The sequence below is a fragment of the Pipistrellus hanaki genome (genome assembly GCF_964339955.1).
Source record: "Pipistrellus hanaki genome assembly, chromosome: 2".
Lineage (NCBI taxonomy): Eukaryota > Metazoa > Chordata > Mammalia > Chiroptera > Vespertilionidae > Pipistrellus > Pipistrellus hanaki.
The window spans coordinates 99874191-99889427 of record NC_140504.1 but is presented as its reverse complement, the minus strand read 5'-3'; the positions used below and the strand labels follow the sequence as shown (position 1 = coordinate 99889427).

The 15237-nt window shown below is 38.2% G+C and overlaps 1 protein-coding gene across 1 annotated transcript in view; it reads right to left on the bottom strand.

The window, feature by feature from the left end:
* Positions 1 to 4174: 4174 nt before the first annotated feature.
* The window catches only part of PLSCR4 (phospholipid scramblase 4), a 57420-nt gene continuing 46357 nt past the window's right edge, over positions 4175 to 15237 (bottom strand). Inside the window, exons 5-9 of the mRNA XM_084875994.1 lie at positions 14280 to 14322; positions 12707 to 12933; positions 8014 to 8175; positions 6679 to 6837; positions 4175 to 5274 (exon numbers count right to left, since the gene is read on the bottom strand). Coding sequence (XP_084732120.1) covers positions 5230 to 5274; positions 6679 to 6837; positions 8014 to 8175; positions 12707 to 12933; positions 14280 to 14322 — 636 coding nt within the window. The 3' untranslated portion in view covers positions 4175 to 5229. The remainder of the gene's footprint in view (positions 5275 to 6678; positions 6838 to 8013; positions 8176 to 12706; positions 12934 to 14279; positions 14323 to 15237) is intronic.

The following is a 15237-nucleotide window of genomic DNA, read 5'->3' as shown; positions in this document are numbered from 1 at the left end:
GACTCTTGCAAGCACCTCACTCTCTGAGAAAGCCACTCCTAAGTTCCTGACTTGATGCTAGTAATCCAGTTCCTCCTTGGATGTGTCTGGGTACTCTAGCCTAGCCCTGAAGCCCAGAGAAAGCTGGATCATGTAAGTCTGTGCAAGGGCCCTTTAAGAGGAACACCTGGGTCTCCCATAGCCTCTGAGTCTCTCAGCTACAATTTCCACTGGTATTTATAGTCCATGGTCATGGGAACTTCTTTTCCCAGCTCTGGGAGCCTGGGCTGGCAGTCTGATATGGGGCTAGGATCCCTTGCCCCTCATAGGTGGCCTTCGCAGAGATGGTTGCCATCCTGTTTAAAAAAGCAGCAAATGTGGGTGCTGGTCCAGCCTGATCTGCACCTCTTCCCCTCCTACCAATCTCAATGTGCTTTCTTATTTATTTCCATTCAGCCATATTTCAGGTAGTTCTGAATGATGGTTATTCTGTATTTTAGTTGCAAATTTTTTAAAAAATATATTTTATTGATTTTTTACAGAGAGGAAGGGAGAGAGATAGAGAACTAGAAACATCGATGAGAGAGAGTCATTGATCAGCTATCAGCTGCCTCTTGCACACCTCCCACTGGGGATATACCCGCAACCAAGGTACATGCCCTTGACCAGAATTGAACCCGGGACCCTTCAGTCCGCAGGCCGACATTCTATCCACTGAGCCAAACCGGTTTCGGCTATAGTTGCAATTTTGATGTGGTTGTGGGAGGCAGTGAGTATAGGCATTTACCTACACCGCGATCTTGGTTATCTCCTTCACCACACTATTGTCTCTGTCCATTGGTTACACATATATGTATATAAATTCTTTGGTTAATCTCTTCCTGTCTCTCCACTCTCTCAACCCCCACTTCCCCTCTGGGATGTCAGTTTGTTCCATGCCTCCATGGCTCTGGACCTATTTTATTGATATATCCTTTGAAAAATGGTATTGATGGTTATCTCATGATGCAGTTGGGGGATTTAATATACATTTGAAACAATTTTTATTTTATGCAAAAATTCTTTGGTTTTGTGCTGCAATTACATACTTACTTGCTTTACCCTTACTGAGGGATAGAAGATAACTTTTCTTTTTTTCTTTTAAAAAAAATATATTTTATTGATCTTTTACAGAGAGGAAGGGAGAGGGACAGAGAGTTAAAAACATTGATGAGAGAGACATCGATCAGCTGCCTTCTGCACACCCCCCACCGGGAATGTGCCCGCAACCAATGTACATGCCCTTGACCGGAATCGAACCTGGGACCTTTCAGTCTGTAGACCGACGCTCTATCCACTGAGCCAAACCGGTTTTGGCAGAAGATAACTTTTCATTTGTCTTCTTGAACACTTAGTGCAATGTCCCATACACATAGAAATTTTGTCATTCATTCCACAAATATTGGTTGAACACTGTTCATGTACCACTCTCCTGAGTTCTATGTTTACTATCCCAACTTGGATTGATAAAATTTTGCTAAATTGCCCCTCCAATTGTATTTACTATGCATTCAACTTTCAGATAACACTGAAAAATGCATCTTATTCCTCTTTAGTAGTGCCTGGAGGTTTACCTGAGCCTAAGTGTGTGATTAAATAGGACAGAAAGATATTATACAGCACATGAGATGGTGTTAGTGACCATGGCCTACAACATTCCACTGAATACACATGTCCATTGTGGTCCTCAAAGATGTGAATTTTGTTTATTTTAAAGTCTGTCTCATTCATTAGTCTGAGAATCCCTGAGAATAACAGCTTTGTATTTTTTTCCTTTGCATTTCCCTCTGCCTTCAGAAATAGTTCCGAGATGAATTAATGAATGCTCAATAAAGTAATTATTGATAAGGGGAAATAGTGGAAAGGAGGGTAAAATGGAAACCATTGTAATTAACTCAGTTATTAATTAAATAACAGAAAAGGAGCAAAGGAAAGACCAGATAATATAGGCATTACATTAGTGCTAGAAAGCATTTGACATTCTACAGGTTTGTTTGCCACAGATCCCAGGGGAAGGGACTGGACAAAGAAAGAATAGATGCATGTCCAATAAGTTCTAAATGATGAAGGGAAGGTGATTATCGGTCAGTCACACGTGGGAGCAGGTCATTGGCCAGAACAGGCTTGGCCACTGCAAGGGTGGGAAATCTGAGATACATAAGCTCCTAAGAAAGGGAGTTCTCTCTCTTGACCCTCTTCTTGTAGGTGGTGTGCTCCCATGCATTCACCCACACACAAAAGAGACTGATGAACTAAAATTAATCTGATACCCTGCTGGACTCAACTCCATCAGAGAATGGAAACACTGGACACTGGCTTTGCTTTTAGCTCTGCTGAATCCCCAGCTGCACATTTTCCAGATCTGATAGAAAATGGGACTTTGAAAATCAAGAGATATAATTCTATGCTAATAAAACTTTCTACCACATATCATCCTTATGTGGGTATTTTTTATAGCAGCACTTCCCTTCTCAGTACCAAATTACTATCTTAATCTATTTGGGCTGCTGTTACAAAACTACTATAGACTAGTGGCTTAAACAACAAACTTTTATTTTTCACAGTTCTGGAGGCTAGTAAGCCCAAGATCAAAGTGCTGGCCTATCCCTCTTCCAAAGGGCCTACCTCCAAATACCATCACATTGGGGTAATTAATTCATACATTTTGGAGGGAATAAAAACATTCAGTTTATAGCAAAGACTTAATCACAAGTCCAAAAATAAAACAATATTTTATTATAAGCCACTAAGTGGCCCACTCCAGAAGAATGTGTGTCTCTCAGCCTGGCCTATACCCTCTCCAATCTGGGAACCCTAGGAGGATGTCCAATTGTGGGTTTAGGCCTGATCCCACAAACAGCAGCCGAACATCCCTCTCATAATCCAGACCACTGGCTCCTAGCTGCTCACCTGCCTCCCTGCCTGATCTCCCCTATCCACTCTTCTTGCTGGCCTGATCACCCCCCACTGCACCCCGCCTTGCAGCCTGATCACCCCTAAATGCCCTCCTGCTGACCTGATTGCCCTCAACTGCCCCTCCACCGGCTTGCTCATCCCCAACTAACCCCTGCCAGCCTGATTGCCCCCAACTGCACCCTCATGCTGGCCTGCTCACCCCCAACTGCCCCTCTGCCAGCCTGATTACCCCCAACTTGCTTCATGTTTTTGGATCACCTCCCCTCCTGGCCTGATCGCCCCTAACTGCCTCTGCCTCAGCCCCACCACCATGGCTTTGTCTGAAGGATGTCTGGAAGGTCTCCTGGTCTAATTAGCATATTACCCTTTTATTAGTATAGGTTATATTTATTTTAAAATAAAAAACAATATGAGAAAACACATTTCAGAGAATACTTTTAAAAATTAATCGGACCTATTTTATACAATAAAATATCATTAAGAAAGATAGAAATAATAATATGAACTATAGTATAAAATATGATATTCTTTCTTAAAGAAAGAGGAATTATAATAACTGTAAGATACAAGTTAATACCACAAAAACTTAGAACAAAAATTAAAAATGTCATACGGTAAAAATAATTTTTTTTTTTTTTTTTTTTTTTTTTTAGTATTATGCAGCAGGTCCTGAAATGGGTATAAGCAAGTAAAAGTGAACAGTTTTTTTCTGAATACAATTTTATGTTCTATAGAAAATGTTAGACATTATTATAAGAAACAATATATATGTGTAAGAGTACAACTGCATTTTCAAATACAAGATAATTAGTATTTTAGAAAGCAGCAGTTTTTCAATTTCTTTTTTAAAGCTAGCAGTCATGCATAAAAATGAACATTACAAGAAACTGAGTAGACAATTTTTGCCATGAAAAGATAAATATAATTAAAAACTTAGGTAGCTTTCTTTCACTTCAATAAGAATTGTGGGTAAAGACCGTAATATCAGAATAACCAAACCTAAGAACACTCAGCTTATTATTATTATTATTATTATTATTATTATTATTATTTTAATAAGAAGCAGAGGAACACATTCCATTCTATGTACTGTATGTACTGGCTGTGTTAAAAAGACACACAGTACATGTCCAGATAGGCTGCTAAAGTGCAATAAAAGCAAGTGGATTTATCACAGTGTAGTCATTGACATAGCATGTTGTTAATTAGTTAAAACAAATAAGTACAATTATACTTTAACTATATTGATCTTATATACTTATCCTTTGTTTATTGTTTTATTATCTTTGCATAGATACAAATGTATCTATTAAAAAGAAGCAAAACAATAGTAAGCAGTGTCAAAATGTATAGCACTTGTTTTTATAAAGTGCTACTCAGACGGTCACATTTTAAAATTTGAAAACAAAACTCCAACTCTTGCCTTTCAAACAGCACATTTTTTATCAGGAATATTCTTTAAAGAAAAAAGTTATCTCCTCTGTTACATCAAAGGAGATACAAAGATTCCATAGGCAGTCTTAGAAATTTGGCTGAGAATATTTTATATATAAGGCATCTGTGACCAAAATAGGTTAAAAATATTAAATATAATCTTTTTCATAAGGGCACTGATGTCTCTAAGTTGCTAAGAAATCTAGAGTAGCTGTGGCCCTGGTCACCTTTTTTTTCCTGGATAGTCTGACCTTGTTTTCATATATAAGGCAGTTCCTAACTGTCCATGAACAAGGGGACAGGCATGGAAAACATAAACCTTATGATAAAAATGTTTTATTTGATAATAAAATCATGTTTTCCATTGAAACTTTTGTAAATTTTGCAAAATGAAGCATTGATACATGTGAACGGATAAAATGTTCTTTGTACAATAAAATAAAATATTTCTGCCTGCCTTCCTTTTTTTTTAAGATGAAGGATATTGTTCTTTTCACCTCGAATCAAATTTGTCGTTGGTGAGAGATTATGTTGATGACAATTACCTATTAATGTGAGAACTCTGGGATTCATTTTCCACTATCTTATGTTAAAGTGTTTTTCAGCTCATCATATCTACATTTATTTGGTTAATGAGTTAAAGCTTTTTCAGGATGAACTCATAGTATACCAAGTAGACAACGAGACAGATTCTCAGCTTAAATGCACATTAGACTGAATTCTTACACTCTCAGGCTGCCTGTCGGAGCTAACATGAAATAAAAGTAATCTGCAAAAGCAAATAATTGAGGATTAACTGTAAGACCAATCCAACTTTTCTAACTTTTTAAAAACCCATAACTGCTGATTTTCTTTGTCCATCTATCTTGATGAGCGTTGTGGTGATCTTTCAAAGTACATGAAGTCCTGAAGTTGGAAAAAGAGAGAGAGAGGGAGAGAATTATGTATATAAATACATAAATAATTTGATGTAATGCATAAATATTATCCTTTATAATTTACCTTGAAATCCTCCCGAACCAGGTAAAAAATCTGATAAATCTTTATAAAGAGGACTTAATATAAAGAGTAGCAATTACAGACTTAAAACTGTTGGTAGTCAATACATTCTCCATTTGAGATACTAATTAAATTTTTATTGTTAAAGGAAAAAATACTTGATAATCAATATTAAATATGCTAAATATACCAACTGCAATATATTAGTGAGATATTTCAGGTAAATATTATTGATTTTATTTCTATGCTTTACTTATGACTATTAACCACTAATTAGAAATGCAATAAGGGGACTGCACCTAATAAATCTAAGGATAGTATAACACCAAGCAGTACACTGACAGAGAGACAGTGAGGTAGAAGAAAAGAACATCAGCTTTAGAGTTATTTTATTTCATTAAGAAGTCACAGGATAGGCTTTAAAAAATACCTATTTATAATAATATAGCATTCTTCCGGACAAAGTTGGGGCTGTGAGGGGAACCCAGGTCCCAGGTGCCTGCTGGTGACTGGAGGGAAGCCAGCATCAGCAGCCAGGGGAAGGAAGGCCTACTCTTGCACTTAGAACAGGTAATTATCCTATATAATAAAAGCCTAATATGCATCGGGCCTCTAATATATATATTAGACAGATTCTCTAATATATATATATATATATATATATATATATTTTATATATTTATATAAATATATTTATATAAATATAAATATATATAAATATAAATAAATATAAATATAAATATATATAAATATATATAAATATATATAAATATATAAATATATATATATATATATATATATATATATATATATATATATTTCAGTGAAGAAGGGAGAGGGAGAGAGAGAAATACCAATGATGGGAGAAAATCACTGATTAGCCAGGGATTGAGCCAGCAACCTGGGCATGTGCCCTTGACCAGAATTGAACCTGGGACCCTTTCGTCCCCAGGCTGACACTCTATCCACTGAGCCAAACCAGCTAGGGCAGATAGGCTTTTTTAAGTAGTAAAAATAATCAATTACATGCAATGATGATCCCATTGGATGCCTAATACCTTCCAAGCACTCTCTTGCCCCATTATTCATATGGTAGTTAACATTTATAACCTTGAAAAAATAAGTATTTTTATCTTTATTTGATAGACAAGGAGATTGAGGCTTGCAAGTGCGAAACACTTTACAAAACATGCAACTAGTATGTGGTAGAGACAGAACTTGGACTAATTTCAAAGCTATTTCCTTTCTACTACACTACTTCTTATCAGAAAGAATAATTGTCTCAAGATAACTCAAAAGCAAAAGGCTTACAATAAGGAAGCAAGCTCCAAAAATCATAGCTTTCATCTTCACATCCAGGTCTAATGGGAAGTGAATGTCAAAGTGGTCAGCATGGCCCATGGCTGACATTAAACCATTCCACTTTCTAATAATACTGCCGATGTTAGAGACACCATCGATGGCTTTGACCTAGGAAGATAAGAATTAGACTTTCTGGTAACTAATACTGTGTAGCTTACACTTCTCAGGCCAGTGCTCTTCTTCATCCTCAAATGAGTTATTAGGGAGGTATGACTTGAACTGATTTTGAAGTTCTTCTCCATATAACAAAGGGTGGGAATTAGGGGTTTGAAAGGGAATTTCTTCTAGTCTAGGGAAACACAAAGCATGGTTCTGTGCACTTCACAAACTCCATATGATCACTTAAACATACATGTGACAAACAAATCAATCTTTTTAAATTATACCAGGATCCCAAAGGACTTCAGCTTCTATAAGGGAAACACTGACACTTGCCAGAGGAAAAGCAGTCAGACACTGACTTTCAGTGATCAGAATGATCCCACACTTCCTGACCCTGAAATCTGGCTTATCTATATATGTTTTTTATTTTTCCACATAGCCTTTTAAAAAATAAGCAATTCTTGATGACATTGTAAGATAAACTGAGAACTAAAAGAAGTTTATTTAGTATCATGGGCAATACTAGAAAGAGCAATTTTAGAAGATGAGCCTTGCTGAATTACAAGACATTCAGAAAGAATTCCAAGAAGCTCAGGAAATATTTCTAAGCATTTCCTTTGTCAGATTCATAGGATTATAAGCAATCATTTTGTATTCATAGAGATAAAAGGAAAAACAAAAGGATTTTTCTTTTTCCTGAGAAAATGTTATAGCTATGAGTTTTATCTATGTTATCAGCATTGTCCTGTTTCCTAAGGACATAGACTTCTATTCTGCAAATAAGCAACATGCGTAGCCTCGGGGTCCACAGGGTCTGTGAGAAGGTGGGCACTATCATTCCTCAGGACATATTTTCTGATCTTGGAAATCTTTGGTAAAAAACAGTTAATTAAATAGAACCAAGAATAAAATAGATTTATGTCAGGCTACTTACTCTTACGATTAATGTTTTAATGTTTTCTCTTATCTTTTAAAACAATAAAATAATTTTTAAAAATCTTACATTTTAGAAAACATTAAGCAATCCATTAACAATAATTTGAAAATCACATAATGTCAACCAGTTAACTCCTCATATTAATTTACTGATTCACATGAAAAATGATCTAAACCAAATCATTCTTAAATCTGTTAGAACATGCAGAAAAAAATGGAAGAAATGTTATTGTTATATTTGTTTACCTCAAACACAGAATCTGAGCCACAGCCATAGGTTGAGCATGGCCCACGGATGCTCAACACATTTTCTTTCTTCTCATTTTGGATGCTGTACACAGCCCGACACAGGTTCCAGTGGTCCATAACAAAGCCAATGGTGATGCCAGGAGGACACTGAACCTCTAGCTGCAAGTGAAGCATGACAGAGGGGAAGATGTTATATATGTACTAGAGGCCCAGTGCACAAAATTCATGCATGGGGGAGGGTGTCCCTTAGCCCAGCTTGCACCCTCCTCTCCAATCTGAGACCCCTCGGGGGATGTCCGACTGCCCTTTTAAGGATCGCGCCAAAACAGGAAGTCAGACATCCCTCTCTCAATCCAGGACTGCTGTCTCCCAATTGCTCATCTGCCTGCCTTCTTGATTGCCCCTAATCGCTTCTGCCTGCCAGCCTGATCACACTCTAACTACTCCCCTGCCAGGCTGATTGATGCCTACCTGCTCCTCTGCCAGCCTGTTTGCGCCTAACTACCCTCCCCTTTGGGCTTGGTCATCCCTAACTTCCCTCCCCTGCAGGCCAGGTTACCTCCACTGTTCTCCCCTGCAGGCCTGGGTCCCCCTCAACTGCCTTTTCCTACAGGCCCAGTCACCCCAATTTCCCTCCTCTGCCAGCCTGGTCACCACTAATTGCCCTCCCCTGCAGGCTTGATCGCCACCAACTGCCCTCCTTTGCAGGCCTGGTCCCTCTCAACTTCCCTCCCCTGCTGGCCATCTTGTGTCCACATGGGGATAGGATCTTTGACCACATGGGGGCAGCCATCTTAGGTGATGGAGTGCTGGTCAATCTGCATTACTTTTATTAGATAAGATAGAGGCCTGGTGCAAGCCTCCCTCCTGCTCACTCTGTGGCTGCAGCCATCTTGGTTGGGGTTACTTTGCATACTTGCTCTGATTGGCTGGTAGGCGTGGCAGAGTGATGGTTAATTTGCATATTACCCTTTTATTAGATAGGATAAATACACATACACAAAACCCAGATGTAGCCTTAATCCATTTGAGGACTGGGGAATTGTTACTCTGAAACTGTCTTTCATTTTACTTGGTTATTTCTTAGGCTTGTATTTCAATGAACAGCCTTGAGAAATAAGGTCATGATTCCCTCTGAGACAAAGTTACTAACTGTATAATGGCCAGTTCTCCAAGCTTGGTGTCCTCAGCTGTATATGTAGCATCTCTCTGGGCTGCTCCGAGTCAACCCCGTAGAACTTGGGGATAAGGGAACCTGCATAAATATGCTAATGTTCATGCTGCTTTATGTGACTTAACAAAGATCATATGTTTTATCTAGGTGTCTTACATCTTATGGCAAAATACACAGAAACAGTAACAAACCAATTTCTTAGTTTACATGTCAGACATAACAACTATAAAAGAAAACAAACCAGAAAAGAAACATTCTGAACACTGTATGTTGGGAAAGTAGCAGAATGTGTTATGGGTATATAAAACCATTTTAAAAAGAGTTCTAAATGTTGTCCAATACTCTCGACTAATTATCTTTAAAAGATTCCTTTGAGAAGAACTAAGATCTTCATATTTAATAATATCAAGATTCACAAAATTAAATTATCTGTTAAAAGATCAAAGGAAAAGTTCTGGTGTATATACAAATAAATTAGTTTCATAACAATCCATATCATTCAACCATAAAAGGAATGAACTATTAATACATGTCACAACTTGTATGAACCTCAAGGTAAATTATGTTGAAAAAATCCAGTCCTAAAAGGTTCCATACTGTATGATATTCTTGAAGTGACAGTGTTAGAGAGTGGGAATTTTTGAGCATGCTTCCTCCTAGTCGACTTGGCCATAAATCCCAACTACAACTCACAAAATAGCCTATGAGAACAGGATGCCAGTGAGCCTTACAGGATAGATCATTGTCAGTTTTCTTGAGAACAGGAGGCTAGTAAGCCTTATAAGATAGATCACTGTCAACTTTCCTGAGAATGGGATGCAGTTACTTACTCCACCAGGTGCCAGGACCCTGTAAATAACATGCTGACATTACTTAAGAAAAAACGCTTTGTTTTAAATTGTTTGCTCTGCAAAACAGGATGTAGTGAATGTGTTTAAAAACTGTCCTTCACAAAGGGTCAAGGCTGCTCTCTGGACTCACTCCATGGAGAGAGAGCAGACGCCAGCCGGCTATTAAAGGCTCCCTAAATTTTAATTTGGTTTGGACCCCAGTGGTCATTTACTCGAATTCGCTCCACAACAACAGTTAAAGAGATGGAGAACAGATTAGTGGTTGCTAGGGTTAGGGATGAATAGAAGAGAGGGAGGTAGGTGTGGTTATAAAGAGTTTTATATGGTAATAAAACTTTCGTATTTGAATTGTGGTAGTGGATACAGTAATCTATATAGCTGATAAAACACACATGCACATGTAAACTAGTTTACACACACATGCACATGTAAACTAGAGAAATCAGAAAAAAATCTAGATAATGCTGTGGGACAAAAATTCCATACACTGGACTAAGGCTGTAATACTGATTTGTTTTACTGTATCCTGCCCTTATAGGTTTTGATTTACAAAGCCCAACTCATAAATACATACACAGAAAAAACACACTATTCTTACTAAATAAAAGCATCAAGGATAAGAGATGGAAATTCAACTCAAATATAAGGACACACACAAACAAACATGACAGAAATTATAAAAACGTAAGATATCTGACAATAGCTAATATCCATTGAGCACTATAATAATTGTAAGCACTGTGCTAAGAAAATGATGTTTACTTACTAGTTAATCCACAAAACAATCATACCATGAGATAGGTGCTATTTTTAAATATATATTTTATTGATTTTTTTACAGAGAGGAAGGGAGAAGGAGAGAGAGAGAGAGTTAAAAACATCAATGAGAGAAACATCAATTCAGCTGCCTCCTGCACACTCCCTACTGGGGATGTACCCACAACCAAGGTACATGCTCTTGACTGGAATTGAACCTGGGACCCTTCAGTCTGCAGGCTGATGCTCTATCCACTGAGCACAAAAGATAGGTGCTATTAATATCTCCATTTTATAGGTGAATAAGTCAAAGCACAGAAAGGGCTATATGTCAATTACTATAGTAAATGCTGTACTTATCATTTAAATACTCCATTAATCAAGGGGCTATTGTTTTGCCCAGTGTACAACACTAAGGTTCAAAGACATTAAATTGTCCAAATTTAAGTAGGCGGCATACATAAAATTCAAGTTCTCTTGGACCTCTCTCTAAAACTGCTTTTATAATATTTCCCTGTAGCAAATAACTTTCCTAAACTAAATATAATAGACTGTAGAATAGTAACAAAACTAACTCAGAACATCTGCTTTTCAGTTCTAGCACCACCGTCCACCATGTGCAACACCATTAGCAGGCATATCAGCAGGTGCAGGTTGTGATGGGTAGAGTAAAAGTATCTAAAGGCGCTACCAATTCTAAAAGTATTAGAGGCCTGGTGCACGAATTCATGCATGGGTGGGGTCCCTTGGCTTGGTTGGCAATCGAGATATATTGGGGGAGAAGGGGACTGGTCAGCTGTGGGGAGGGACCACAGGAGGTTGGTCTGCTGGAGGGACTGTGGAAAGTTGGCCAGCCAGCTGGAGGGTGGTAAGAGGGGCCATGGGAGGTTGGCCAGCTGGTCTGGGGAAGGAGCTGCGGAAGGTTAGCTGGCCTGGGGGAGGAGCCATGGACCATTGGCTGTGGGAATGCACTGACCACCAGGGGGTAGCTCATAACGACCGGTCAACCAGTCGCTATGACATGCACTAACCATCAGGGGGCAGACGCATTGAGCGTCTGCCCCCTGATGGTTAGTGCATGTCATAGCGACTGGTTGACCGGTCGTTCTGGTCATTTGGTTGTAATGCTTGCCTAATATATATATATATATATATATATATTAGTAGCCCTGTACATGAATCCGTGCTCCAGTAGCTTGCTGCTGCCCTCCAGTAACTCTTTGCCTGCTGCCCAGCCCTCCTGTAGCTCCCACACACCCTTTCACAGCTTGCTGCCCTGCCCCCTCCTATAGCTCTCTACTGCTTGCTTTTAACTAGCAGCTCGCTGCTGCCCTCCTGTAGCTCTCTGCCCGCTACCCAGCCCTCCTGTAGCTCCCTATGCCCCCTCCCCCCATCTCCCTACCTTATAGCTTGCTGCGCTGCTCCCTCCTGTAGCTCTCCACTGCCCACTTGTAGCTTACTGCCCCACCCTCCTGCCGTTCTGTGATCCGGTCATTACATGGTCTGTCGCATATTATATCTTTATTATATAAGACTAATAGATATGTTTACATTTAGCATAGCTTATCTGGAAACATTTAGGTAAATGTGTGACTCCTGTTTTAGGTGATAGGTAAACTTCTAAATTCTATTAGGCACAGCTCATAGAATTGTGGTCACTGAATAAATAATTTTGCTTGACCCACCCATTGGCATTAAAGAGCATAAACTGACAGAAAAAGTCCTTTGTTATTTGTCTGAGGTGAGACAATTTGGTTTTCTCTCTTCTCACAGTACTGTTGCATTCTGACTGGCAGGGCCAGTGGAACGCCCCCCTCTCCCCTCCCCCCTTGCAGTTTTGGAAAGAGCACAGCCTTGTGTGAATAGGTGGATCAGAAAGAAATAATGGATTAGACTTCCATTCTTTAACCTCTTGCCTGGTGGAGGGACAACAGAAGCAACAGCAGGTGCATCTGAAGGGTCTCTGCATTGTCATGATTTCTCGGCCCATAAAGTCAGAGACCCGGAGGACAAAGGGCCTTAGTATCCGGTAAGCATTCCTGGTAAAGTCATCTGTGTCTTCAGTTACAATGTACACCATCTGGTCCAGGTTGTTTTTAATATCATATTTATTATTAGTTTCAAAATGTGTTATCACTGAAAAATAAAATGAGGAAATTGTCTTACATTAGAAGTAGTTAAAGTGGGTCTCAAAAGGGGGAATAAGAGATATAAACTTCCAATTATTAAAACAACAACAACAACAACAAAAGTAGCCAAAACCGGTTTGGCTCAAGGTCCCAGGTTCGATTCCAGTCAAGGGCATGTACCTTGGTTGTGGACACATCCCTACTGAGGGGGTGTGCAACAGACAGCTGATTGATGATTCTCTCTCACTAATGTTTCTAACTATCCTTCTCTCTTCCTCTCTGTGAAAAATCAATAAAATATATATTTTTTAAAAAGTTATAGGGATGTAACATACAGATTAGGAAATAGTCAATAATGTCGCCGAAACTGGTTTGGCTCAGTGGTAGAGCGTCGGTTTGTGGACTGAAAGGTCCCAGGTTTGATTCAGGTCAAAGGCATGTACCTGGGTTGCAGGCACATCCCCAGTAGGGGGTGTGCAAGAGGCAGCTGGTCGATGTTTCTCTCTCATCGATGTTTCTAGCTCTCTATCTCTCTCCCTTCCTCTCTGTAAAAAATCAATAAAATATATTTTAAAAATAAAATAAAATAATGTCCTAATAACTTTGAATGGTGACAGAAGATAACTAGATTTATTCTGGTGATCACATTATAAGAAATATAAATCACTATGTTGTACAACTGAAACTAATATATTACATGTCAACTATACTTTAATAACTGTAAGTCCTTTTAGGGGCTTAAAGCAGAATAGCTTTGATAAAATTTCAGGTAAAATATGTGTAATTGATTAGAATGTTAAAATAATTTGTATACCTTATAAGTATTTAAGTAATTTTAAAACTTTGAAACATTTATTTTAAGAAGTTCAGTGTAAAATGATTTTTAAAGATTTTCCATGTGAGCAAAGATTGAAACAATATTCCTAGAGTACTTAAATTCAGAAAAAATAATTAACAACCATATAAGAGTGAATAAGACACTGGGGCTAGAACTTAGATAACAGTGGCAGAGCTGCAAATCTGCTAACTATGATGCCTCTGACTAACTAATTTAAATTCTGGCTCCTTCTTTTTCTCATCCATGAGAAGTTAACATGCAGGAGCTGGGATGGGTAGAGGTAGTGCCATTGTCCAGATAAAATATAAATCTTTGCAAAAGTCTAAAACTTACATATGATCTATAAATATATAAAATTATCCAATACTTTCATTACTTTCCTGAGAAGAGGATATCCTTTTCTCTTTGAGGCACTAAAAAGTGGTCAATATAAATAAGGAAATAAACATTGGATAATGGGCATTTCCATATGGTTTAGAGATACTGCCAATCACTACTGAATTAATTATACATACTTTCCAAAGGTTCAAAATGCTGAAGAACATGTATGTTGTCCAACTGTTGGGATAAAAAAAGCAATTAGGAGAGCTAGAAGTAACAGAATTAAAGCATTAGAAATTAAACTGATGAGATAGGTATTAAAATAGATTGATAGCAAAATATATTTTTGAAATAGAATTGAATAAAAAACATTTTGATAAAGTGGAATCAGCTCATGTACATTTAACTAGGTGGTTACTAGAGCTATGGAGATAGGAAAAACACTTTTCTCCAGTTCCACTGCAAGAGACTGGTACACTTGTCTAAAATATCAGAAAACCACCTTCCACCACAGTAACAGTATTAGAAGCAGCTGAGCTGATACACGTTTTCCCTAGCTCAGTTCCTACTCAGTTTCTCTAGCATACCACTCAGACTAGAGGTGTGCAGGAAGTTTAGGACCTTTGGACAAGGACCAGCCATAGAGAAAGACATTTTCTCAGTGGCTTGGGAAGAGTGAATCAGCCAGGGTAGATTCCGCTCCACACAGGAGTGTCCAATTTTATAACATTTTCCAGGTACTTCTGAGAGATTAACATACTGATTTCCACTTGTTTGAGTTATTAAATGCTAAGACCTCCCTAGGTGCACACTTTAATTCTGGGCGGGTCTGAGAGGACAGGAAACACGTGAATGGACAGGATGAGGGCAAAGGAGAGGAAACTTTCTGGGATGGAATCTCTTCAAAAGGGAGGTTGGGAATGCAATTAAATAAATGTCTAATTTCACTTAGGAATCACTCTAAAGAGACACAGTTAAATGGGCCCATTCTAAGTTATAGTTGAGAACATGGTAACAAAAGAGAAAAAACTCCTTGAGGACAGACTGATTATATCTATACAATTTTATATAATTAAATAAGACCATTCCAAGTCCCTGAGTCTAGAACACTGCCTGAAATGCTACATTTCACCAAATATTTATTGAATATAT